The sequence below is a fragment of the Tympanuchus pallidicinctus genome, unplaced genomic scaffold, assembly GCF_026119805.1.
Source record: "Tympanuchus pallidicinctus isolate F22 unplaced genomic scaffold, pur_lepc_1.0 scaffold3, whole genome shotgun sequence".
NCBI lineage: Eukaryota > Metazoa > Chordata > Aves > Galliformes > Phasianidae > Tympanuchus > Tympanuchus pallidicinctus.
The window spans coordinates 90,434,158-90,461,877 of NW_026294747.1; the positions used below are offsets into that span (position 1 = coordinate 90,434,158).

General features: G+C 41.5%; 2 protein-coding genes across 8 annotated transcripts; one reads left to right on the forward strand and one right to left on the reverse strand.

Annotated features, from left to right (window-relative positions):
* Positions 1–791: 791 nt before the first annotated feature.
* On the reverse strand, positions 792–13,140 carry HNRNPA2B1 (heterogeneous nuclear ribonucleoprotein A2/B1). Of its 5 annotated transcripts, none has more exons than XR_008209074.1 (13): positions 12,965–13,139; positions 8,880–8,990; positions 7,947–8,093; positions 6,324–6,534; positions 5,900–6,001; positions 5,740–5,820; positions 5,102–5,164; positions 4,578–4,697; positions 4,214–4,336; positions 3,417–3,499; positions 2,334–3,264; positions 1,963–2,093; positions 792–1,138 (listed from the first exon to the last, which is right to left on the reverse strand). XR_008209074.1 is itself a non-coding variant. In XM_052693573.1 (11 exons), the coding sequence occupies exons 1-10, from the start codon at positions 12,992–12,994 to the stop codon at positions 3,438–3,440; spliced, it is 1,050 nt and encodes a 349-aa protein (XP_052549533.1). In that variant the 5' UTR covers positions 12,995–13,139; the 3' UTR covers positions 792–1,138; positions 3,417–3,437. The 5 variants fall into 5 exon arrangements, 1 of the variants encoding a protein (XP_052549533.1); XR_008209076.1 differs by lacking the exon at positions 12,965–13,139 and adding an exon at positions 11,908–12,537; XR_008209077.1 differs by lacking the exon at positions 4,578–4,697 and having other exon boundaries at positions 12,965–13,140.
* Positions 12,643–24,301, forward strand: CBX3 (chromobox 3). 3 transcript variants are annotated; one of them, XM_052693589.1, is made up of 6 exons: positions 13,219–13,315; positions 14,532–14,582; positions 18,465–18,607; positions 20,461–20,626; positions 21,990–22,084; positions 23,653–24,301. In XM_052693589.1, the coding sequence occupies exons 2-6, from the start codon at positions 14,559–14,561 to the stop codon at positions 23,777–23,779; spliced, it is 555 nt and encodes a 184-aa protein (XP_052549549.1). In that variant the 5' UTR covers positions 13,219–13,315; positions 14,532–14,558; the 3' UTR covers positions 23,780–24,301. The 3 variants fall into 3 exon arrangements, with proteins under 3 accessions (XP_052549550.1, XP_052549549.1, XP_052549552.1); XM_052693590.1 differs by lacking the exons at positions 13,219–13,315; positions 14,532–14,582 and adding an exon at positions 12,643–12,764; XM_052693592.1 differs by lacking the exon at positions 14,532–14,582.
* Positions 24,302–27,720: the final 3,419 nt, after the last annotated feature.

A 27,720-nucleotide genomic window follows, 5' to 3' on the forward strand; every position in this document is an offset into this window, starting at 1 on the left:
GGCAAATTCCTAATCAAGTGATTAAATCATTCTGTTGGAAAGAGGAAAATAAAGCAGATTTTGCACATCTTCATTTTCTGCTTCCATTGCAGCCCACTGGATACCTATGCAAATATTTCAAAGTTCAACTTGACATACAAAAAAAAAAAAGTCATTTGAAATCCTTAAATAGTGTTTTTGGATTATAATAAAGGTTAAACACATGAGTCTACTGGAACCAGGCATAGACATTTCAAGTTTAGAATCAATTATGTAAGCAAGCAATAGGTTGAAACAGACACCTTCCCTCAAACACCTTCCCAACTAGAGCTTTCCCAAGCTCGTGATTGTTGTTTGAAGATGCAACCATCAGCAATATGGTTCTGGTACAGCAGGAAGTTTACTTTCCATTAAATCTTTCTTCGTTGACACTAAAAGCTCTTTATAGGTAAGAAGGATAAAGCTACCGATGAACTGTTGTAAGTGGTAAGTTGCATTAAAGGGAAAGGAGTAGGGCTTTTTTTTTTTTTTTAAGTCAATAAAAAAACCCAGCCAGATAGCTGTTTTAAAGCAATTGCATCCAAAAGCAAAAAAATCAGCTTGTTTTGTTTGCAGCACTGTTTCTCCCAACAGAGAACAGATGCCTACGTTCCGAGATACAAGTTTTGTGCATACACTTGCCAAGTAAATTTGGTTTTAACTCCACCTGAAAATGGCACATTTCAAATTGTCAAAGGTTCTAAAAGCTGCAAATCAACATTATTTAATGTTAGACACACACTAAATTTTATTAAGCATTACACTAGAACTACTTTGGTATAAAAAATACTTTATTTTAAAGCTATGAAAGTTATAAAAATATGTAGTTAAACCTTCAACTCACAGAATGTTCGCTATTTTAACATTAGTAATTTGTTTCTCCTAACGGATCTGAGTTTTATTCGAAATGTTTACAAGACAATTATTACTATCATTTAAAAAACCCATCATTACAGGGAGCTGTACTAATTGTGATATTTTATCAGTATTCATTTAACCTCTAGGTTTTTAATGAAGGCAGCAAAAACAACTATTTTCTGATGATACAGAATTTCTTATTTCTTGAAGCGTTTCTGTGGTTGACCACTTCTTCATTAGTTACCTGCAGCATGGCACCTTCCTGCCAAAGAAAAAAAAAGTGTATCTGAAGAAGTTTATCACATATGTCTAAACCAAATTACCAATAGGGGAACTTCAGCCATTTTTAAAAAGAAGTATAAGCAGTTCACTGGTGTGTCTAACACAAAAGGAACAGGACTGTCGTTAGCTGAGTCCACATTCTTCAGTAATTAGCCTGTCAAAAGCAATGGAACTTTGAAATTAGGATGTGGGCTTTTTTTTTTTTTTTTTTTTTTTTTAACATTTTGTGGGTTTTTGTTTAAAAGCCAGATCGTATGGAGTATGCCACCCTTACTCAGATGACTCATTACTTGGCAAATTTTCGTTAATTTGAGGATCAAACATTCAATGCAATGAGAGTAAGGCTGACTGAATTTGGCACTAAGGTTTATTAGCTGCAAGAACTATAAAAAATGGTGGAAACCTCGTCATTCTAGCCAAATTCCAATTTAGGTGATTACATTGTACACTCATAAAATACCACCTGCAGTTTCATTCGAAGCTTTCACTTCTCCTCCTAAAGAACTGCTTATGCAGTTACAAGAATGGACGACACATTCCTTCACAGAGGCAGATGTATTCTGTGGTGCAATTTTTTTTTTCCTTACACGTAAACAGCCTAAAGTTACTTGGGAACCTTCAGGATGAAACGCGTTATAGATTACAGTCGACAAGACACAGAACAACACAGTTCATTTGTAACAGCACAGCGCTACCTTCATTGCATTACCTTGCAACCACCATAATGCACAGTCTCCCAAGAAAAAACAAAATGTTGCAGGATGCATAAATAAAGTGGTATGATTTAATTAACATGTGACCTACCATTTTAACTACCAACACCAGGGATGGAACCCTTGCAAAGCTTTACTAATGGACACTTGCAGGTCTCATTTGTTCAACTGTAGCAGAGTACAGTGGCAGCAGTCTATGCTTGTCCAGGATTCATATCATAGCTAGATTCCAGTAGGAAAAAAATATGTTAAGTAGCTGAAATTCACAAAAATCTGTACGTAGAAAATTTAATACAAGAAAACAGGATTCACATATTTCTCTTCAGTTGATAATTGTTAACACAATTCATTGCTATGTTAAACTACATAACAACAATCACTATACTGAAAGAATACTGTCACATAGTATTAGTTTCTCAGTTTTGGAACATTAAGAAAGAAAAAAAGTAAATAAGATCTTACCTAAAGAAGTTTAACTGAAGCTTAGAACTAAGTTTGCTCTACTCCCTCAGCCTTCGTTGGCATCCTTATACAACTATTGCAGTTAAAGCTTTGCAGAAATACAGCGCAGCTTTTTAAGACTGGCTGAACTTAGTGACGTTTTCAAGAGTTCTCTTGTACTAGACCTGTGTCCCTGGAAGAGTACCTCGCTGGGGATATTTCCTTTCCTTGCCATTGAAGAAGCAGCATCTAAAAGATCTAAAAAGGTGTTTCTCCTTGCAGAGATATCCCTTCAGTTATCTAGATATTTTAAACCTGATCATTTAAAGACAACATACTTTTTTTTTCTGACCAGCATTTAATTTTACACGTACAACAATAGCTTTGTATTATTTGTGGGACCTTATACTACCCACTCCTTTCCTTATTTTACAACATTAAAAAAAAAAATCTAAAATTACACAATATTTCCTTTAGAATTATTTTATTAAATCATAAATGTACAACAGCTTCTTAACTCTACACACGCACTTAAATTTTTAAAAGGAAAACGTTATGTCTTATTACACCATGATCCTGGCTAATAGCTTTTCAAAACTTTGAGAAAAATCTTAAAAAAGGTTTCACATGTCACCTGAAACTTACAAATTTAACATTATCAAAGGAATGCTTCTACACTTACAAAGACCACTAAAAAGAAACAACAATTAAAAAGCTAAGAAACTGTCTCAAAGGCATTTTTACAATCCTTCCTCCACAGTAAGGTAATGTTATTAAATAATCCAAATCCATTCACAAAATGGCTCTCTGCATCTGCTCTGGTGTCTTCTGCCATACCACTGCATATTTATGCATGACTGAGATAAGTGTTTCCTTAACATTGTTATTTCCATAACCTGAAGCTGTTCTGTTACCTCTGGGCTCTCATCCTCTCCTATTTATACAGTGAAGCCTGTTTCAACAGAAGTAAAGAGTAAAAAAATAGGTTATGAAATTATTCAGCTAACCATTTTTTATAGGAAAGACAATATCCTAAAAAAACTTTTAGCTCCTGCAGCTACTCTCACGAATCACTGCAATTTTAGCACTTAAAAACATACTTACCCATGGCAAGCTTGCAGAAGCTCAGTAACGGCTTCTCCCTCCATATCCACCACTTCCTCCACTGCCACCAGGACCATAGTTTCCTACAATCACAGAAAAGAGAGAAACAACAGTTAAGTCAGTGCACTTCCATCTAAGAATACTTCTCAATAGTCTATCAAAATTAACATCCAGTTTACTTCCAGAGATGGCATATCCACAGCTTTCAGCACTTCACTATGTTCTCCTACTAATGCGCAGAAAGTGCCACAACAACTACACACTGAAATCCTAGAAGGCTCAACAGGGCCACATGTAATCTGATGTACTGCATAGTTTTGAGCCTCGCTGTGAGGGTGGAGTTTACTTGCAAACTGAACCTTACAAGAAAGGGGTTCTTGTTTCAGTTTCCATTCCACGAGTTTTATACAGCACAGTAAATAACATCTAGACAACTACAAGCAGGAAATGAGAGGAAAAGGTGGCATTAGAACGAGAAAGCAATAGAAAATCCCAGTAAGTCTGGTGAAAAACCAGTGTGTTTAGTGGATGTTACAAGTTGTGCTGCAAGTCCTTACTGATTGGAATCTGCATGATGTTTTTTCTAATATTCTAGAGGAAAAGAGGCAGGAGTACTGTTTTCCCCAAACTTTATAGTCTTGAGATCCACAAAAAACTGCAGCCAACTCACACTATATAGAACAAACATGGGTACTGTGCATCTGTTGTAGAAGCTGGCAATTTTTACCTATCATCCTCCCACCACCCCAAAGGACTGAAGCTTGCCCAATCTGGCTCCAAAGCATATCAAAACATACCTCCACCATATGGTCCCCCCATGTTTCTGCTGCCACCAAAATTTCCACTCTTCATTGGACCATAATTGGAAGGCTGCTGGTTGTAGTTTCCAAAGTCATTGTAGTTTCCACTTCCATAATTGCCTAAATTATCAATACAAGAATAGACATGTCTGGATGAGCTACAATGTTCACAGAATTCTCATTGTTACACAACTGAAAGACAAAATCATGCAAACAGTCCAGCAGCACGTGATATCGGCTGCTTTTTCATTCCATTTGTAAAATTGAGCTTGCTTACTCCACCACACACCTCCCAGATTTCAAACGATTTGCGCTAATTTACAACTGAAACTTGGTCACTTCAAGCCAGTAAGTAGGTTACCTCCTCCATAGTTGTCATAGCCACCTCCATAGCCCCCACCCTGGTTGCCATATCCAGGTCCTCCTCCACCATATCCTCCTCTTCCTCCTCCATAACCAGGACTGCCACCAAAGTTGCCACCTATGATAATATAATCCTTTAAAATAAGCTTTTCAGTGGAGAAGGTAATCAAATTCTACACAGGATGTTTTTCTGTTGATTAGTCTACAGGGAAGGAAAAGGGTAGGAGTTTTGGGAAGATATATACCCAACTCCCACCCTAACTAAACGGTGATTAAAACCCACAAGCCAGACTGACTAAAAGCATCAATGAAGTGACTTGCTATCATCCTAAAGAGAAAGGTATGGTTGTTCATGACATAACCATACAATTTCTCACGTCAGGTATAGTGTGAGCCAACAGCTGTGTTTCTTAAAGCCAACAAAATATCTATGGCACTTTGAAAGTTTTACGTGAATTGTAAATGAATGTATAAACAGTTCTAAGTGAGAGAAGAAAAAAATACAAACAGAAGCAAACTTACCTCCAGGCCCTCCACCATATCCATTATACCCATCACCAAACCCACGGCCACTCCCGTATCCATCTGTTGGAGGAAAAGAAAACCCAAGACATATATATTTCAATTCACCTGTAGCCAACCAATTTTTATCTACACCATACTACGTTAAGACTCAAATCTTACAGACTACTTAAGCACACACACTTGAATTTGGCTAAAACGTATGTGGAACAGTATATCTCCCATTCCTCTACACCACCTACTGCATTTGTAAAGTACTGGGTTAGTTTTGAACACAGCTAACCTGGTTGGCTTTTATGTAATTCAAATGTTCAGTAAAGAAACCCTTCACTGGGAAGCTCCTGAGCACTGCGTATAATTACAGAGAAGCAATTTCTCTGGTGTGAATTTCTTACCAAAATTACCAAGTTTAACTTAATTCCAGCTTGTAACAGAATCATTTAACAATTAAGCCGCTTGAGTTTATAAAAAACTACCTCATCTATTTCTAATATGCAAGAGGTTTGCAAGCTGTCTTTCCCAAAAATTCTGTAACACTTAGAGATGCATTTCAATTGAACAGTAGTAGCTTACCATTACCCAGGACCTGAAGGATGATGTAAACAAACAAAAAAATGCTACAAACATGCCTCTCTTACCAGCTCCCCCTCTGAAATTGCTGCCAGGTCCTGGACCAAAGTTGCCACCACCTCCACGTGCATCACCAAAACCGAAGTTCCCTATAACAATTGACATTTGTAAGCAGCAAAATCACGAGAAGCGCACAAGAACAGACTGTAAAGCATTAACTAAACATACCTCCTCTCCCACTCCTAGAATTTTGAACTTCCTGCATTTCCTGTCTAGAGAGGGCTTTCCTTACTTCTGCATTGTGGCCATTAATGGTGTGATATTTCTGCACTGTAATCACATGAAACAAAACGTTGTAAGCATTTAAGTACTGATCTGGCAACAAGAAGAATCTCAAGCTACCAAAAATGCAGTCATTCCCAAATTGATCCATACACACTCCCTATTTTAAAAATTATAAATACTAAAATAGATTTCATTAGGTACTAGATTATTTGTTTAAAATACCTGTCCCCACAGTTCACCAAAACTATCATATTACATTCATTTAAGCATTGCCATTATCTGTTTATTTTAAATTTAGCTTCACACAAGTACTATGACTGTAAGCATCAACATTATCAAATAAAGCAGCGAGATGAAGATTACTTACATACAATTTTATCCACAGGATCATGGTCATCAAATGTAACAAATCCAAACCCTCTCTTTTTACCAGACTGTCTGTCAGTAATGATTTCAATAGTATCAATTTTTCCATATTCCTCAAAGTAGTCACGAAGGTGGTGCTCCTCGGTGTCCTCTTTAATACCACCGACAAACAGTTTCTTCACAGTAACATGAGCACCAGGTTTGCCAGATTCCTGTTAAAAGAATTCTCCAATTTAGGACAAAGAAAACCAATTTAGCAAATCTTTTTTTTTTCTTTTCAGGATGACGGGAATGCAAGACTCAGGTTTTTGGACACTGAGGTAGACTTCTTGTCTATGTCCTTAAAACCTTCGTGGGGTAGAAGGTAACAGTTATCATCCCCAAACCCACATGAAAGTTCTAAAAGCACTGAAAAATGGTGGTGGAGGGTAAAGAGGTTGTACAGAAATGTACAGAAGTAAATGCAAATCCTTTACATAAATTTAGAGGGAAATGTCAGACCACCTGTTTGAACAATTTCTTAATAACGAAAAAAAAAGCTTTAGTTGACTTAAAATAAAAATGCATCAACTTCCTCTGTCCACCTCTCCAATGGCAACAAAGCCTGCATTCCTCTTAATTGCAAAGCTCCTTCAACTACAGCACATCCACAGCTCTGCACTAAAACAAACAATAACTCTCCACATACCTTTTAAAAAAAAAAAAAAAAAATGAAAAGAGTTCTGAGCACAATATTTAACCAGCTGCAATAAGTAGGAAGGATTTATCTCTAAAGCCCAGTAATAGCCTTTGCGTGTATAAAAAATATGCACATGTCCTACTTTGTTTTAGTTACGTTTTTCCAAGTGCTAATCAACCCTGCATTCTTCTGGAAGCTGAATGAAAACTGAGATTGCTAACAAGGGTACCGATTCTAGTTCAGGGAAAATGGAAATTACCACAAGACACCTCATTCAGTTGCAGTTCATCAGTCCAAAAACATTAATAATTTGGGTCAAACCTTGTGCTTGAAGTGGCTAAATTCTCCGAGAGCTCCAACAATGCAGAGAACACAAGTTAACAAGAACGTGCATTTGCTCGAATATCTCAATGCTACAGTAACCCAGGTATACTGCTTTACAGTGTGCCCATCTAATTTATGGCCTGGATTTTAAAATCAAATGTGCAAGGAGCAAAAATCTTGAATAGTCTTAGGCTGATTTTGATCACCACCACTGGAAGGAAAGCACAGATCCCAATACTGTGTTCTATTTTTTATCACTTCTGTCATAGAGCTTACAGAAATACTCAGAAGATCAAGAAGTTTCCTAATTTGAGGTCTAATAACAGTCATGATCCCAGAGAAGAGATGGTCTAGAACTTGCATCATTACAGACATCCAACACATTTCTGTTAATACTTTCAGATCCCAGTTAGCATCCCTTGCAGACATGATTCGCAACCAGAATAATACATAGTTACTATAGTAGTAACAGTCAATGAACAGACTAAAAATGTGGAAACAGTGTTCCAACCAGACCCTTTCAACAAATTCGAACAGAGACAGTTTGAAGTAAGAATGCATAACCAAAACGCAGAGTAGTCTCTAAGCATGAAAAGGATCTGCTTTCAATCCCACATTTACCTCTCTAGCCACAGCTCTCTTAGGCTCCACCACCCTTCCATCAATTGTGTGAGGTCTTGCAGCCATGGCTGCATCGACTTCGGCCATTGAGGAGAATGTTACAAAGCCAAACCCCCTTGATCTTTTGCTTGCAGGATCCCGCATTACCTAAAAATAATGAACAAATTTAAATCACTTCTACATGTCTCATGTTAAACTGACCAACAACATTTGGAGAAAACAAGAACCTAATTCAAATACAGTTACATATGAAGCAGCAAGCTATACGGACCAAATACATGAGCAGCATCCACACGGCACCAGAGGAATTCAGTACTACTGTCCTCTAATACCCAACCAGTAACTCAGACATACTCAGCAGCCATGATTCATGTTTATAAACATGTATCTTTCTCTAAAAATCAAACATTTGTTTTTACCTCTCTGAAGACTACCCTCTTTAAACGTGGATTATAAAAGACATATTTACTGTTCTGAAAACAAGACCGGTGGAACAACTTCAATACAACTACAGTAGCAGTGACAAGCATACAGAAATCGCAGACTAAAGAAAGCCACTCATCTCCAGCTTCTACAGGACTGCTTACCAAAGTAGCAGCTTTCTTCCAAAGGTTACTGGTTACACAGATGCTGATGCAATAGTGCACTTCGCACTCCCTAATGCATTTCAAGCAATGATACTCCAGTTAATTTTGAACAGCTGTTAGAGATAATTTGAGAGATTTTATGGGAAACAAACTGCATTTTATCAGCAGTGTGCAGAAGGAAATCTGCGTATAGCTTTGAAGGACTGATAAGTCTGAACCAACTGCAGGAACTCAAAATTTAACGTTACATTTTCTCTCTTATATTAAGCTATTAAACAAACAGCTCCCCCTACTATAATTTTTACACATTCTGCATCATCACTGTGCATTAGCATGCCAAACTTACCACGCAATCTGTAAGCTTTCCCCATTGCTCGTAGTAATTCCTCAAGCTTTCCTCTGTTGTTTCAAAGCTTAAGCCACCAATGAACAGCTTGCGGAACTGCTCCTTTTCCCTCTACCACAGGAAAGATTAGATTAATATAAAACTTTTTACAACTGCATGAGGAAAAAAACCAAAAAAAAACAATGCCCCAAACTAACAAAGAGCCCTTGCTACGGGAAAACACGAATCCATTCATACTGTCTGATTCTATTCCAGATATCATTTATTTTAAAAATATGTAATTCATATTACCATACATCAACACTATTAAGCTATTTACACAAACCATTAAGCAATTAAAAAAATACAGTCAAAATGTTCTAGGTCACTAACTCAGATTTCATCATTAGTCAAATGAAGCACACTAGGGTATCTGTAAAATTTACCTGGAATTAGTACTAAATGCATCCCCAATTTACGTCAGCAACATCAAAAAGCAGAAAAAATTCCTCACATTTCCCTTTCAGTGTATGAACTACATTTTCAGAAAGACTTAAATCACTTCTCAAAGAAATTTTCATTGAGCTCATTCAGCACAAATTTCTGCTATGACAAACAAGTAAGTCGTTAAAAAAAAGCTCAAGGCCAATAAGGAGATATTACACATTTTTTATACATGATATTATAATGCAGAAACTAACAACCTTTCAACCTCCCAAGTACTTAATACACTACGAATGTATTGTAAATGTTCTTCTCCATAAGCAGGAGCATGGCTGGGTGATACATATTGTTATCCCATATGCCAAATAGCTAATTAAAAAAAAAAGACCCTTTAACAAAATGCAGAATTTCAGGATCTTGTCTGAAAGAGGTAAATGTCCTGCTAAGCTTTCTCCCAAGAGAACTCAGCATTATGTCAGCATTATACTCGTCATTTTAAAAAGGAATTTTCTTTTTTTTTTAGTAACGAGCATTCAGCCAATCCACACGTTTTCTGAAGCTGCTGGAAGCAGGTATGATCTAGAACTATGCTACACAGAAGACATTACCGGAGATGATACTGAATCAGTTTTGTTAAAAATGCATTGCTGTATTATCAGCTAAGAAGAAATGCAACAACTATCGAGTATTCCTTTTCCACCTCCGAATAAGTATCCTGTTTGAGAACAGTTACTTCAATGTCACTTAAAATCATTACACCTAAAGTAGATTCAAAGTGTTTTTTCTTCTAAGAAATATAAAGAAAGCTAATGCTGTCCCTCTGACGTACAGGTGGGAAAAGTTAGGCAGGATAGTTTTGACACAACAAACACACATTATGCGAAGCTTCCCTTCATATAATCTTTTGAACAGAGTAAGGGAAAGGATGCTGCATTCGAGACTTGAATTATAGCTACATGTTGAAAGCCGTGTTACCATTTCTTGCCTGAGCAGGCTAGCAGAGAGATGTTAGCCAATGAATGCTAAAAATGCACAAATGCCCTTCTCTTCCAACTGCTTCGGTTCAATTGCTTTGAGACTAACCAGTACCTACTGGTTCCATAGGCCCATGGGAGACACTTTTCCCTGCATAATCAATTGGCATATGTACATGTCAAATAGCAGAACTAGGATAATAAGTTGGGAATTTGTAAAATTTTAATGGTGTATTGATTTTTCCATTAAGCATTCAGCTCATATTTGAAAGTGAAGCTTAAAAAAGTCTACCTACCAACCATAACAACCACATTTGCTTTTCAGAGAGCAAACATGCACCACACATTACCGATAAAGAGAACAGCTGCAAGTTCATACATCACCATACACTCATCGATCACATACTGCCACACCAGTATGCGCCCTAGCCAAAGCAACAGGTAGGCACATACACAGCCAGGACGTGGCAATGTCACTGCCACTACAAGAATGAAAAATGTATGAACATATCCGAAGTGCTACTCCACACGTAGGCACTGCCTTACTTAGTAGTGAGTCTCTTGACCACAGCCCCAGCCAGGGCCCAGCCAATCTGGTAACTGCACGTTCACTCTGCAGCAGTAATGTGCACGATTATTAACTATTTTAACTACGTCCCTTTTCCGATATTCGACAAAAACCCTTCACTAAACACGACCCGCTGCCTCTACCCCCCACTCTCAATACACAAGCCAAAAGATAAACCTCCTAAGATGACTCCGAAACACTTTCTAAGATAGGGACAGACCACGGGTGAATCTCAGCAGCCCTCCAGCATCTTCAGTCAGGAGCCAGGCGGGATCCCCAGCCCGCTGCCGCTTCTTTCAGCCCGCCGCAGCGCCTCGCCGCGCCCCAGCCCGAGGCCGGTCCGCCCCGCCGCCCGACGCCGAGGGAGCGAGCGGGCAGGCGGCGGCGGCTCCGCCATGTGGCGGCGATCAGCAGAGCAGCACTGCAGCCAGGGAGCAAAATGGCGCCCGGAGCCGCCGCCTCCAGGGAGCGCGGCGCGGCGGGGAGGAAGACTGCCAGCAAACCGATCCCGGTCGACCGCCCACCGGCGCCACGCGAGCCGTCGGGCTGCGCGGAAGCCACCTGCTCAGCACCGCCACACAGCCGGACGCGGGGTGTCAGTTTGCAGGCACGGCCTCCCGCCTCCCCTCCCCCGCCGCTCTCGGAGCCGCCATTTTCCCCCTCCCCCTTCCGCCGCCATTACCGGCAGAGGCGCCGCTGCTGTCTACAGGGCGACGGCGCGTCCCGGGCCGGGCTCCCGCGGACCTCCATCACCGCGCCCCGAGAGCACCCGCTCCAACAGCCACCTCGAAAGACCTAACCCGCCCTCGCCTGAACCGCAGCATCCGCCTCCCCCCAGCAGCAACCCGGCCCCAACCGCGGCTTCCAGAACCTTCCTCCCCCATCGCCGCTCTCCCCGTGCAGAGCGGCCCAACAGCCTCGGCACCTCCCGTGCCCGCGCTGGCTAAGCTCGGCCGCGCTCCTCGCGTAACCCTCAGACCCGCAAAAACGCTCTCCGTGCGCGGAACCGAGAGCGGTACCCCCTTAAAATGGAGCTCCTGGCAGCCTCCCCTCCCCCACGTACCATGTTCTTCATGGTGGCGGTCCCTGCCCGGCGCGGCGCACGGCCCTCAGCAATGGCTGCCGCAGCTGTTACGTAATTTGAAATTCGGCTCCGCGCACTACGAGCGCCCTCCTCCTCCACCCGGCCGCGCCTCCGGAGTTTAATTAAAAAATAGCTCGGATCTAGAGCCTAAATCAGTCCTGAGAGGCAACGGTTCTGTGCGATGCCCCTCCGTGTTTTTGTCACCTAATAAAAAGTCATCGACGCCGTTACTAATGGCCGCCTCCGAAATGAGCCGAAGGAGTCGTTCTCGCCGAGCTTATCCGCTTCGGCAGTCGCCGGAAATAGCCGAAACAGAAATGGCAACCCGTTCGGCTCGTTTCGGCGATTTCCGGAATCAGCCGAACTGACGAAACCGGCACTCGGCTCAAGCTCGGCAATTTCCGGAAAAAAAAGACGCAGCGCTCACCGACTCCCCAACCCACTCGGCAATTTCCGACAGCGGAAGACCTCTCTAATACGTGCCCGAGTGGATCCGAAGTCGCCCGAGCGTCGCTGGCACAACGTTGCTTCTCTTCTCTCTACCCCCCCCCGCCCCCCCTCCGGAAATTGCCGAAGACTGCACCTCGTAGTGCGGGGTTATAATTAGCCGCAGCGGCCCTGCACCCCCACCACCCTTCGCGGGCGGGAGCACGGCACAACGCAGCGCCGCGGCCCCCTCCCCCTTCGCCCGGGCGGGAGGCGGGAAGCGATAACCCTGGAGTTCGACTCGGTGGAGAAAGGCGGGCCCGGCTGCGGCCAGCCGCGTTCCGCCGGCAGCCACGCAGCGCTCACCTCCCTCGCGCCCTCCCCTTTCCTCTCACGCGCGGCGAGAAAGGGTGAGTGCTGCCGCTCCGCAGCAGCGACACTGCGCCGGGCCTCCCGTTCTCTCTCTCTCCCCTCATCCCCGCACGGATCTCCGGCCGCCGCCAATAAAGGCCTTTCCCGCCCGCCGCGGCCCCCCGGCCGGGCCCTCTCCCGCCCTCGCGGTGGCGGCCATGATGGCGGCGGCCGCCCGCGGCCCAACGGCCGCCCTCACCCAGTCGCTCTCTCTGTCGCCGCGAGGCATCTTCCTCCGTTTGGACGCCTGGCGCGGTCCTGCGCTCGCCCCCCGTGGGACAGACGTCTTGGCCCCCTCCTGTGCTGGCGGCGACAACGGGAGGAGGTTGCGGCTGGCGCGTAGGCGGCGTCGTGCGCTCTGCCCCGTCAGCCGCCGGCGCGCTCGGCTCGGCCCAACCCGCCCCGCGCCGCCCGCCCGGTCCGGCCCGCCCCGCGCCGCTCCCCGCCCCCTCCCCTCCCCCCCCGGCCCCTCGGATGCCGCCGCCGCTCAGAGCGCGCAGGGCGAGAGCCGGGAGGAGACGGGGGAGCGGCGCGGCCGAGCGGCAGTGAAGTCTGTATCCTTCTTTCTCTTCTTATTTCCTCGCTTCGGCGGCGCTCCCCGCTCCCCTGTTTGCTCCCCGCCGACACGGGGATGGAGCGCGGGGTGCGCCCGACCCCCCACAGCCCTTAGCGCGGCGGCGGCGGGAGGAGCGGGCGCGGCGGGAGGAGCGGGCACGGCGGGAGGGAAGGGAATAGGGAGGGCGGGCGGCGGGGCCGGGCCGGGCAGACAAAGCCTCCCGCCAGCGCCCGAGGCGGCCTCCGCGGCGGGGAAACGTGGCGGGGCGGGGGGGCGCGGGCATGGCGAGGCGCTGCCCCCCCTTCCTCCTCCTCCTCCTCTTCCCTCCCGGCGGCCCGCGGGGCTCCGTTCCTCGGGGCGGGGGTATCTCGGCAGTGTTCTTGTGGTTTCTTTCCCCTTTCTCCTTCCTTTCCGACGGGGACGCGAGGATCTCCCGCCCGGCCCTTCCCGCCGCCTGGCGTGGGGCTGCCGGGCCTCCCCTAGCGGGGCGCTGGGCGACGGGCCGAGCCGTTGGGCCTTGCAAGGCCGTGTGCGAGCCGTGCCCGGGCCTGTGTGCGATCCGAAGTTTTGTAGTTGGAACGGGGCGGGGACGATACGTGCTTACAGAGGTGGTCGGTGTGAGAGGTGCGGTGGTGAAGGGGATGGATGGTGTTGGACTCGCCTAGGATAAACGTAGCGTGTGCAGCTTAGCCGAGCTCACGTCGGTGCAGGGCCTTAATTCGTGCAAACTTGAGAATCAGAGGGCAGCGTTATGCATTAAAATAAATATTCGCAGTTTTGAAAGCGGTGGGTGCTCTGTTACACTGCAGATGTGTAGCTGCTCCCTGCCAGATCCACAGTTAATACGTCTAAAGCTGTATCATAGTTAACTGCTGGAATCTGAGCTCCTGTTCTGTTGGGTTTAAGGAAATAAGCATCCCTGATGGTCCTCCCCCTTTTCCCTACAATTGTCTCCATGCCTTAGATGGCCTTGGGAAAACCTTTTTTCAACCTCATCTGCCACTTTGTCACTATTTATCTTGGCTAGGTAAAGGTGTGTTACTGGGTTATGCCGGACAAAGCAGTAAGCTGCTTCTTGTCCTGGATTTAATCCATTCTCTAAATGTTCTATGCCGTGAATACATGGGGGTTGGAACAAGGACCATGTTGTATTGGGATGCCTTTCTTTGAGTAACGTAAACTTCCTTTTAATTGTCATGCATTTTTCTAGTAAAAGCTCTGCAAGTCTGCAATAAAAATGGCCTCCAATAAAACTACATTGGTAAGTTCACGCACACCTAAAGTATGTAAGGATTTAATCAACATATTTTTCTTCAAACTTATGACTTGGCATCTCCATTTAAAAGATACATCCACATCTCCCCTCCCCAGCATTTTTCTGACCAAAATTTCAGGTCCAGAAAGTAAGGCTACTAGAAAGGACATTCTCTTTGGCTTTAACAAATCTGCCATTCCTACAGAGACTTGTTGGGGAATAAAAAAAAAAAAAAAAGGACTGTGCATCATTTCGTCTGTCCTGTTGTAGAAAGCACTGAGGATTTTTTTAGCCTCCTTTCAGGATACCATGTAATTCATCGTTTATGTAAAAATAAGTAAGGTCATGTATTCGTTTAATTTCTCCTAGTCTATTCAGAAAAAAAAATATAAGAACAAATTGAGTGAAGGCGGTCCTTAAAGAAGAAAAATAACGTTACTGGGAAATGATGTGGTGTAGTTAAGATGCCCTTTGAAATTATTATTACTTTTTTTTAACCAAATAACGGCTTCTTTGAATTTCATAGGAGCAGAGATTATCAGATGTCAACCCCTCCTGATCTATTTTAATGATGCATTCATGGTTCTCAAGTCCCTGTAAAGCTTTGCTTGACGTTAAAATATGAACTTCTAAAGGCAGTTGGTTGCGGGAAAAATTATTTTAATTGCCATTCAACTACTTACTTTATATATAAATATATATGTACACATATATGTGTGTGTGTGGAAGAACTGAAGAAATATAGCATGAGATCCATCTGAGGTTGAAGCAGGATGCATAGATACAATTGGACATTTGGATAGCAGAACGACGGACTTGTTATGCACTCAAAAGGCCCGTTCTTAAATTACTAAAGTGGTTGCTAATTGACCCAGATTGAGGTACATTAAAAACTCTTATTAACTCCTGGCTTCAAAGTGCAGTGCTTGTTTGACATTATATGATGGCAAACCGTTCTAAAGATTTCATCAAGATGAATGTCTGAACTTTCTGTTAGAAATTGGTTGTCCACTTTTCCCTAATTTGAGGAAGAGGAGCAGTGACCAACCCAGGGAGGGAGTGCCTTACGGAGGGGAAAGTGTCTGCAACTGCAGTATTTTTGATATGATGTTCAGAATTTTGCTGCACAGGTCAGGAAAATCAGTTATGGTTCCCATGGGAACCGTAACTAATTCTGCTTCATTGCATATTTGAATGCAAAACTTAGATATACTGGGGGTAGCGTAGCTCTGGAACTGTAATTCAGAATTTGTTATCTCTTGTATCGTGAAACGCTCCATTGCAACATCACGTCTCTGTTCTAATGTTGCCCCTCAAGAAAGAGCCATTACCCATTGAAAACCATCTCTGTCTGTTGGATGTGACTTCTGAATGAAGAAGGAAGGAAGCCACAAATGAGCATCCAGTGCTTAGATGCCCGTGTTAAGGTTTAGAACGGGTAACCTTAAAGAAGGGAGCTTCAGGGATCTGGTGGATGTTTCTGCCCTTCGTTCTGGGTCAGCTGCTACATTCACCTCCAGGCTGAGATTTACATTGGTTTGTATAATCTCAGGAGTTACCATTCTTCAGTATTTCTTCAGGCTCTGCTGTCAAATATTATTTTAGTAGGTTAAAAAGGCTTAGGAAGTGTTTGGGAAGTAGCATTATTCAGAAGATGTAGTGAAACCTCTAATATTCAGAGCAAAAAGCAACGCACCCTTGACTTGTTATTTGCTTACTGACCTTTGAGATAAAGGATCACATCCTGTAATATTCATTTTCTTCTGTGGAAGATTATGTAGCTATCTAAAGTCCTAAAGAGTTTGCATTTCTTTTAAAGAAAAGTTACTTTGATGCAGAGGTCCAAAACATTTAGGTGATGAGCATGAAAGAAGCTGAGAACAATTATCAGAAGGCAGCCTTCCTTTGAACTGGAGGGTTTTAGTCCAGTGGAGAGCACTGATGGAGATGTTCCACTTGTAGCCCACTTGCCTCAACACCAGTAATTAGGATGTTGTTAGTCTGGTACAGTGAGTCTGTCTTTTTCTCCTCATTTCTTTTTTTCCCCCCGTTTTCCTCATCTCATTTCTCTTTTTAATACTTTCATTTATTGCAGTAAGCAGCCTTCATAGACAAGGTGGATGTTTTCATATGTTTATGTTCATTTACCTTCAGTCCTGCATTCTTTTATTTTTCTTTCCTGTGGAGGCAAAAAAAAGCCAATGTGGTTGGTACTTCTCAGACATGAGTACTGGGTTCAAAATACACCTGGGATGTGTAGGTAGTGATTATCAAAGTGGAAATACATGCTCTGTTTTAAATAATCTCTTTTCTATTCCCAAGTCAAAACAAGTGTCACACAACATATAATCATGTATGGAAACTTGCTGTTTGAAGGGGGAATTTGAACCTTTTCCTCATCTTTGCTGTTTGCACCTTCAATTCGTGGGTTGCGAAGGAGAGTAAAGATGTTTAGGGGAAGAGAAGTTAATGCAAAAAAAAAAAAAGAACGCAAAGAGTAGGCTTGGAAAGGCAGGTCAGCTTCTTCATTTTGCAAAAAGAAGAGTTTTCTTTGCGTCTGACAGACACTTTTTTTCCTTCCTTTTACCACATCAAGGAAAAATTCTGCAAAATCTAAAAATCAGTTTCAAAATTGCTTCGCAGTGTGCCCAAACTAACCCGCATTCATTGTAGAGAGGACTAGAAAAGTGCCACAAAGTAAAGGCAGGTGCTCCATGACTTCTGCTTGCCTCTGTCTGTCACGTAAGAGCATTAGTGAGGAAGTAGCTTTGTCTGCTTTAAGGTGCTGCATGACTGTGTGCTCTCAGAGATTAATACTGTTCCCGTTAATTTATGGCTGCCATTTTAACAATTTTCCAATAAGGAGCAATCCAAAATGGCCATCAGACTGCTTTTGGTCTGTTGGTGCTCCACAAATGGGATACAACAAGATTATAGACACGTCCTGACCTTTTCCAGATTGCAAACAAGGAAATTCTGAAACGTGTCCTTCTACCAATATTGAATTGTGCCTTATTAAACTGGGAATGCCTTGAGGATGATGTGGATGTAATATTTATTTTAAGAACTTGAAGAATATTATTTAAAGTATATCAAATGTAAACTTGAAACACTTGAGTTTTTTAAATCAGCAAAATTTTAATTACATGTTAAGTGTACCTTAAGTGTAGCTGTCTTAACGTTTGCACCTTTCTGACATCCCTTTGAATGTTAGTTACATCGGTGCGTGGCTGATAGTGGGAAGGGCCTGCAGTAGTTTGCTGCTCCTGGCATGCATCCTGTTCAATAATTGTCGATTATTATTGAATATTTTGGTTATGGTAGCGCTACATTGTACATTTTGCTCCCTTCAGCCTTTGCTTTTTCTTTTTTTGTTTTGGAAATGCTAGTAACTTTTTTTTTTTTTTAGTAGCACCCTTTTCTGTTTGATGCATTTTCCCTTATTACTTTTCTTTACTTCTGCCTCATGCTGTTTCTTGCCCTCTGCCTTTTCACAGGCACGGAGTTAACTTATAGAAGCTTGATAAAATTTTGAGCATGTAGCACTCTGAGAATTAAATTTATAAGGGGAGTAGAGGCACTGAGTGTACGGACAAAGATATTTCACCTTTATAAAAACTGGTGTTCTATGTTGGGTATCTTATTAAGTGGCTGAAAAAAAAAAAAACAAAAAAAAAACAAAAAAAAACAAAACCAACCCAAAATATTACCATGTCTTGCTCAGGTTACCTGACCTCATGCACTAATGTGAAACAAGTCCGAGCTTCTGGCTCTAGTGTGAATAAATACATGATTCCTTGCTGTTTACTGAGCAAAGTTGGATTTGGCCAGTGAAGTAACGATGTAAAGCAAAAGAATGAATAATGGCATTCTGAATTTCTTTTGTAGCACAAAATGGGAAAGAAACAAAATGGCAAAGGTAAAAAAGTTGAAGAGGCAGAGCCTGAAGAATTTGTTGTGGAGAAAGTCCTGGACAGACGTGTTGTGAATGGAAAGGTGGAATACTACTTGAAGTGGAAAGGATTTACAGAGTAAGGCATTACCATTATTTTTTCTGGTACAATGCTAAATATTAACCATTTATTTGAAATAACTGTGTGGATGGGGGATTGGATGGTGGGGATATGCTTTAAAGAGCTGAAAGGGAAGGACAGCATAAATGTCTATTCAGGTGGAGCAGTCAAGTATGACAGTAAAATAGAAGACTGGTAGCTTAGGGTTTGTGCTTGGTCACGTTCCAAAATCTTATACAAAGCCCTCAGTGATTGTTCTTTTGCCACTGCTCTTTGATCTAGCTTGTGTCAATATCAATCAAGGTATGCTAGGCTGACAGTTGTCATAAAATAGGTATACTTTCATATGCAGGGGATTGAATGTTATTTCTGAGAAATAAAGTTTGCAGGGCTTTAAACAGGCAGCTTTGAAGCTGTGAATTTGTTTTGGTTTTTTTTTGGGGGGGGGGGGGGGAGGTGTTTGTTTTTTTGAGTTGCTCTTGAAATAGGTACATTTACAAAAGGAATTCTGTGGCATGATTGCTTTCATCAGACATACTGAAAAGGTATTTTTCAGTCTCTATCCTGGGTCTTTTGAAAGCACAACAGTGCTTCCATCAGCCGAGAAAAGGGGATGCATTAGATGTTAAAGTGTAGCATTTTATCATTAGTAGTTACGTATACATATCTCCCAAAGCAACCTTCTGCATTCTAGGACCTTAAAGTTTTGGTAATTGAAAATAACGGGTAGGCATCCTGTTTGTGCAGTAGTGCTGTGGCAATATATTAGTGCCTGAGGACTTCTGATGAGGTGCTTAATTGTTGGAGGGCACATTCATGGACAGCGTAAAATGTTACTTAACAAAATACATACTCTCTGGAACAATTGCAATACCCAGCTCCGGACATGGAGCCTTTGTTTTTTCTATAATTACAGCCTATTAGCATGGTTTGGGTTGGAAGGGACTTCAGGGCCCACTCAGTTTCAGTCCCCTGCCACGGGCAGGCTGCTGCCCATAAGCTTAGGTTGCCCAGGGCCCCATCCAACCTGGCCTTGAATGCCTTCAGGGATGGAGCATCCACAGCTGGGCAACTGTGCCAGTGTATCACCTGTCTCTCAGTGAAAAGTTTCCCCTGACATGTAATCTAAATCTCCCCTCTTAGATTAAAACTGTTCCCCCTTCTCCTATCACTTTCTACCCCTGTAAAAAGTTGATTTCCCTCCTGTTTCTAAGTTCCCTTTAAGTATTGGAAGGCTGCTATCAGGTCCTCCCTGAGCCTTCTCTGCTCCAGGCTGAACAAGCTCAGCTCCCTCAATCTGTCTTCATAGGGGAGGTGCTGCACCCCTTTGATAATTTTCATGGGCCTCCTCTGGACCAGCTCCAAAAGCTCTACAGCTGGAGGAGTGAGAAAAAGTTCAGTGCTCAGATGATACTTTTGAGAGCATTTCTGGTACATAGAAACTTAGGTACATACATTTATGTCATTACTAGTGGGGATTGTGTGTGTTCTGTTCTCCTCAAGTCTTAGTTTATGCTCTTACCAAACAGCTTGTTTGCATGGTCAGCCTTTCGGGGAACCAGGAATTAAGTTTAAATGTACAGGTAGGATGAAGGTTGCATGTTGTCACTTCCACCAGCATCGTAGGAGTAAATAGAGCTGCTTACTCTGTATCTCAAATGTAAGAACAATTCAGCAGTATTCTTCAGCATAGCATAGAGTCAGTCATCAAATGTAGTGCACAAAGGCTATGGCAGATGGTTAGAGAAGCATCCTGAGTTTAAGATACCTTATTTATTGAGGAAAGGAATGACTTGCTTAGGGTGAGCCGTGTAGCTAGTTGTACGCTTCTCTTCTTTTCCTAGTTTTACATAAATGTATGTATGTTTCAGTGCTGACAACACGTGGGAGCCTGAAGAAAACTTAGATTGTCCAGAGCTAATTGAAGCTTTTCTGAACTCTCAGAAAGCTGGTAAAGAAAAAACAGATGGTGCGAAAAGAAAATCACTGTCAGATAGCGAATCTGATGATAGTAAATCAAAGAAAAAACGTGATTCTGTAAGTATATGTTCATGTGCTAAACTTTGTTTCTCCTCTGTTTCTTTCTACCTCTCCAACCCTCTGCCCCAAAAATTCTGTTGTGACTTGGAGAACTAGAACAACCATAGTCTTAAAACTAAGAATCACAGAACTGGAACTGTGGTTTGGAAAGTGTAATGTTTTATAGCGATTAATGAGACCGCCTGAATGGCGGGTAAGAGGTGATTGATTTTACTTTTTATGACCAGAAGCCCCGATGTTCTGTGATTCTTGCTGAATAATCAAAAGTAAGACTGGTTGAGAGTTACTAATGAACAACGTCAGTTTGTGTTAGAGTAAAATGGTCATGAATGGAACGAGCAGAAGTTCTGTTCTGGCTTTTGTATGAACCATGATTTTTAAATAGGTGAGTGGGAAGATAGCAAAATGGGAAGACCAAGCACTTGCTTAAATTAGGACTAGACATGGTGGTAGGAGAGGTATGGAGAGGGTGACTGAAGAAAACCTACTATTTCATGGATATTTGGGTTTCAGCTCCAGTTTAAATGAGCCAACAATATGATAAGTTTAGTGCTAATAAGAGCAAAATAATGCGCTTAACACAGTATGTTCAGCAGTACATTTTTCTCTCTAAACTTTCAAACTAACAATATAAATCAGAGCTGTTTGTCAGTCTGTGGTTTACTGAAGACAGCTGCTGGATGTGTGCTGTCAATTACTAGGTGACGTTGGAAGGCATCAGAAGCAATATTGGTAAATACTGCGAATAGCATTTTAGTTTCTGAGTGAAGTTAATTTTATGGCTTCACCTGATATGGTAGCAGTCACTGTCTCACAAAGGTATTGTGAAACTAGAGGCAAGCAGTCCTGTTGTTGACCACAGATGTGATTTCAGTGAGCCAAGAAGAGTTGAGGTGTGCCCTATGGGTGCAGTTTCACAGTTGGCTTAAGCCAACCTAAGTGCCCAGGTTTGTTGTTTTGCTGAAAAGAACATGTTTTGCCTGCTCCCAGGAGTGTGTTTTTTTGTTTTGCCTGTTCAGTTTGTTTCATTAGCCGTGCTTGTTTATCTACTATAAAGATTTGAGACCACTTGATTCATCTACTGAGTTTTCAGAAAGAATGGCTAGAGCCATTAATGTAAAAGTCCTTCATTGTTACTCTGCATCTGAATGACAAGGTCTGAAGGTCAGTCAAAAAAAATGTAACATTTATATTATCTTCAGACAACTTTTATATGTAGCGATAGCTTTTATCATTATGTAATGCTATATTTTGTTGTTCTGATTCACACACACACATTAATGTGTATATCTAGCTCTAATGCCAGAATAAAAGGGTAGTTAGATGATGATAGATAATGATCTTTTCACTTACTTGATAGGTTGATAAACCGAGAGGGTTTGCAAGGGGTCTTGATCCTGAGAGGATAATTGGGGCTACGGATAGCAGCGGAGAGCTTATGTTCCTCATGAAATGGTAAGTCTTATCCATGGTTCTGAGCCATGTTGAGGGAGGGCTGGTAGTTTGCAGTTAGCTCATGAGAGAACTTCTTTTCAGCAAACAGAAAGAAGCTGGCAGTCTGCTTATTAACCCTGTGTTCTTGCAGAAGCAAAACCTGTGCAATTACTTAGTCCCCCTTTCTTCCAAAACCAAAATGACTTTAGATTCTCTTGATTCAATATCATAGAAATGGAATTTAGAACTGGCCTTTGCATGTGAGTAGCATTCTTGCTAGGGAAATTTCAGGTAGAACTCTGCTTTTAAATGTTTTACATAAGCAGATTCTAGCTGCTAGGCAGCCAACCTCTTAACCAAACTTGGTGTCTGCTGTTTTGTGTGCAATCAGGTGGACAGAGTTGGAAGCAACTAGTGGAGGAAGCTGAAGTTGTGATGAAGAACAAACGATATGAAGAAGTTTGTCATTATGGGCCTGTAACAGGGAAAAGTGCTTTGGGGAGTTAGTGTTATTTGGAGGACAGGAGGAAAACAGTTCTATTAGCTACAGTGTTAGCAGAAGACATCTTGTCTTTGCAGTAGAGAAGCAGGGTAATTTTTTTTTTTAATCCAGCATTGAGAATATAAGGGTGAATTAACATTTGCTTGGAGTTTGGTTTTCTGTGGTGCTGGGATAAGAATTATAGTTTCCAACAACCTTTTAGAAAGCCTTCTAGTTTCTTTAGTAGTGTCAAACTGAGCAGTCTCCAGAGAATTGGTTTGTCATGCAGTGTGCTTAGACTCTTGAAGACCAGTGCTTTGGAAAGGTGGTCTGCATTCTGACTTCAAATTTCCTTTAATACGTGGAACTGAGAGAAGTTTGAAAATGTGGGTTATGACTGCTTGAATTTCTGTAGTGATAACTGGCGGAATAAAACACAAAGGAAAACAAGAAAGAAGCATTTTCTTTTTAGTTTGTTTGTAGTGGATTCGTTTTTTCGTAATTGACTGCAGTCAACAGAGATAGATATGAATATGTAGCCATAGAGCTGACTTGTACAATCAGCATACTCTTGAAAAAGGAGCCTAAAGCATGTTAGATTGGAATTATTTTTTTTTTTTTGTTGTTACTCCAAGACAGGCTCAGAAATTGCAGTTACTTGCAGAAACTTCTAATGCAATTGAGATGTGAATACTACAAGTCTCACTTTGAGGTTCCAATTATGCTTTAAAGTAAAATTAGCGTAATTTTACTTACTTCATTATATACTGCATTTGGTTACTGTAGGAATAATTTCTCTTAAACAGTGTTTTCCCCTGGAATAGAAAAAGAAACTTGTGAAGGAAGGTATCAGCTGTGAAATCTTATTGCTAGCAAAGAAATTCTATTTAGCTGAAGTGAAAAGTATACTGAAAACTGATTTCTAGCTGACGTTTTTCATAATGTTATATCAAGAGGTGATACATTTATATGCAAACATATTCTTCCTGAAACCCATTTTGATGTTAAAATAATTTGAAGAACCCTGCTATGAATATAAGTTAATTAAGAGAATTAGTAATTATGCTTTTTTTTTTTTTTTTTTTAATCTCCCTTCCTTTCCCATCAGGAAAGACTCAGATGAGGCAGATCTGGTGCTGGCCAAAGAAGCAAATGTGAAGTGTCCTCAGATCGTAATCGCTTTTTATGAAGAACGACTAACTTGGCATTCATGCCCAGAAGATGAAGCACAATAATTGTTTGCATCACTTTTTTTATATATATATGAATATTAAAACCTGAAATTTGATTTATTAGCAATGTGAGAAGCATACATTCTAAAAAATTCAAATTTGATATTTTTTTGAAGTAGTGTGTTTTGCATCAACAGCAAGTAAATAAAAGCTTTCTGCAACTCATTTCATTTATCACAGGAGAGCATTTGATACTACTACTTCCTCCATATTAGGTAAAAGCTTTTATAAAACATTCATAAACTTCCATGGTTATTATTGAATCTTAATGAATGTCTAAACAAGCTCACAAATGTTTTGTAGTCTTCTATACAGTTGATGTGCATGTTTCTTCTTTACCCAAACCTAGCCCTTTACACCTGTAGACTCATTCTTTTTAGTATTTGGGGTCACACGATCCCAAGAAGACCAGGTGAAAATTAACTTTGTAGTAATTTGAATGTTATCAGACTGTATATTGTTTACTTTATTGTAAATACTGGTGAACAGTGGTCAATAAAATAGTTTTATATTCTTCCTTTATAATGATAGGCTGTGACTCTTTTGAAACGGTATGATATTTCTGAACTTTTTATATGTTAATCTCTCAGTTCACGATGTATTTAACTGTAAGTTGTTCTTTTGGGGATAGATTGATTGATATTACCCCACTGCTACTCTGTAATCACAATGCCAGACAAATGTCAGGCTTTGATTCTCTTTAATTTTTTTGGTGAAGTGTAATATTATTTATTTTCAGTCAGAAAGGAACTGACTTTTTTGGACTGTGAAAGTCATGTGCTGTGGGTACTTGCAAGCCACATGGGTAGCAGCCGTGCTCCCTGGGTATGGCTGCTGCTCACAGGGCCAAGTGGCCTCTGCAGATGTATTGGAAAATACCTGGTGTGTTGACAATGTCAGCCTTTGCTTTGATTTCAGATCTTAATATGGGGCTGTGCTGTAACAAGTGGTGGGATGGTCCAGGTAGAATTACTCTTAGGGCTGTGGCCTGAAAAATACTTCCGCAGTTCTGTGTCTTTAAAGTGTAATATTTTAATCCAGATTCTAAGCTGTATACTTTTAAATCGAGAGGCTTTGTTTCTCGTTAAATTCTAAAATGGGTCGTATCATCTGCTGCTGGGAGAATGCCCTCAGGTCAGCAAAAGTGAGGGATGGAGAAATTGGCAGAAAAGAATGTTGCCTTTTTCCGTTCTCCTTCCAGTTGATATTCCTCTCTTCACTTGCTTTTGTCTACATGCGTTCTTTTATTTGGGTTGTGACTCACGGGGCCGTTTGGCCTTAAGCTTTGCCTCTTCATAGGTCAGTGGCCAACCTTGTTTTAGAATTCCTATTACGAAGTTTTGACTAGAATAATCACGTCACGTGCTGTCACAGTCCTACATGAGTTGATAAGATTCCTTAACAACGGCTATTCCTGGAAACCTTCATAGATATCCTGAGGGGAATAAAAAAAAAAAAGGACCTTTTAATCTACTCTTGATTTTCTTTTTGACAGAGACTTACAAATCGTGATTAAAACCATTTGTTTTCATGTAGACTCAAACTCTGTTTCTATCACGAATGGAATCATTGTAGAACATTTAATTGTAAGTAAACAGTGGGATGGTTAAAGTGAAGCTAACTTACCTTTTTAGGTGTAACTGCTTTATCTTAATATTTTTTCTAACCAGATTTGGGTGCAGTTCAGTCTCTGTGGCTGTAGGGGAAAAAAAACAAAAGATGTTGTGTGGGGTTCCCTTGCTCAGGTTAACGATGGTTTCAGAGCTCAGCTTGCTTCTCTTGCCTGCTCCTTTGAGAAATGTCTCTGAATTTGTTGTATATGCAAGTCTGCAGAGTTCATGGCTTAATTCTTTGGGCTTTTAATAGGAATATTAATACACTTGTGTAGGATTTCCAAATATTGCTTTTTTACCCATTTGCCTGAGAAGTACACAGGCTAAACGAGAATTCTAAAGCAGCATGCGTCTTCCTGTCTTTTTCTTCAGTATGAAATACTTTTAAATTCAGTCTTAAAATATTTCACAGTTTGTGTTATACTGAGACTTTGCAGTTTCTTTGTTTCAAGAGTGGATATTGAGTTTATATAACATTGCTGATTTTAGTCAATATAGATGGAAGAGTCAGTTATGGGTTATCGTAAGTGGTAGGTGTGTAATGATTTCTGTTGAAAGGTCGTTTCAGTTTGTAACCTTTAAAATGTTATTTTGCAGCTAGATACAGCTTTTAGGTATATTTGATTCTTTTCTTCTGACAATCTGTAAAAATGCACTGTACTCACATTTAAACTACCATAGAGCTTGTTAGAGTTATGTAGATTTCTAATTTTTTACATTATGATGGTAGAAATGCTGACTGGTATTTGTTTCCTCTTTTCCCCCTTCCCCCTTGATTTGTGTCAAACTGCATTTTGACAGTGACGAAATGCAACACTTTGAAGTTACAAGTTCTGTAAAGTTATGCTGAATGTGCTTGGTACATATGCAAAAAACCGTTATCAAATGTTAGTAACTTTGACTAAATAAATGAATTATCTTCTGTAGTTAGTGAGTTATGCAGAGGTTTCTGGTCATTGTCCTTTCTGATTCCAAAGCAAATGGATTTCAAGGCTGTCGTTTCATCATCACTCGGTGCTGATTTTGCTGTCCAAAAACAAACAGTTGCATTTAGTTGTATTTGCTCCTTTACTACTCCTCTTCCCAGTTTGGTTTGCTTCAGTGGCCACATGAAGAGTTTTATTAGCATGTGTTCATTATAGGTACTGCTAGGTTACCCCCAAATTTAAATCATAATTAATGATGGCATCAGCTTCTTGCAACCTGGTTCTTAATTCATTGGGAAAGAATAATTTACTTCTGGTTTCTATTTTTTGCTTTATTGGCCAACTGCAAATTCACTGTTAAATTGAATGAAATAGGTATTCGATGTCTCTGCAAAATGAGCAGTCAGCACTGTAAGTTGATTATATCAGTTCAGCACAAACCAGTGCTGTGTGCTTCGTGATAATTACGGATTCGTGATCTAGTTCTCCTAAACTACTTGAAGGTTGCCTAGTGCACTATGGTGCATTTAGGACACGTGGTAAGTTGCCATAATGTAACTAGGAGTATATTTTGCCTAACTGTGAGTTATCCCAGTATTTACTCACCCACGCCAGGCTCTCAGCGTAGTTTGTCCCTCTTCCCTGTTCTAAGAACTGTCTGCGACGTCCTTGGCATTTTCCTCAGCATTTCCTGACCTCTGATATTTTCTGGTGCCCTTTTTGTTCAGAATTTCTTCTCAAAGCACCATCTCCTTTTAATTCAGCTTTGGAATGTAACTGGTTAACTTAAGGCAACTGCTTTGCTGTGAGGCCTCTACCCTGGGGCTAAGAGCCAAGGCAGGTGCCCCCACGTTTGTGGGGTGCCTCCCTTAAAATTGAGAGTCCTATTGCCTAGACTCCGTACCATACAGGGCATACTGTGCAATCATGGCAGCCTGGTTCACACCAGCTCTTTGTAGGGCCAGGCCGAGCCACACTTCTGACGATGGTTTATGAAGCTGCCTCTGTTAGCTAAGGAGCTGTGCTCTCATGCTTTGCTTTGCAGAGCAGATGTGCTGAATGGCTGGTTTTGATTTTATCTTTCTCAAACGTCTGCTCACGAGCAGTTTCAGTTTGATATCTTTTGCTGATTTCCCACATCTCAGCTGTGGCAGCACTTGCAGGGTATGCAGCAGCAGAGGTAGAAGTGTTTGGTGTTCCCCACACCTCAGTGAGGCTGTGGGAGCACTGAGCTTCACCCCCATTAGAACAGCCCCAGCCCTCAGCTCAGGTAATGTCAGAAGCTTTTGAAGGTCAAATGGAAAACTTCATCTCCCCAAGTCCTTTTCAGGGACTCTTATCAAGCCATTCTGGGCTCTTATTTCAAATAAATGACAGATGGTTAAAACAGGCAAAACTGGAGCAC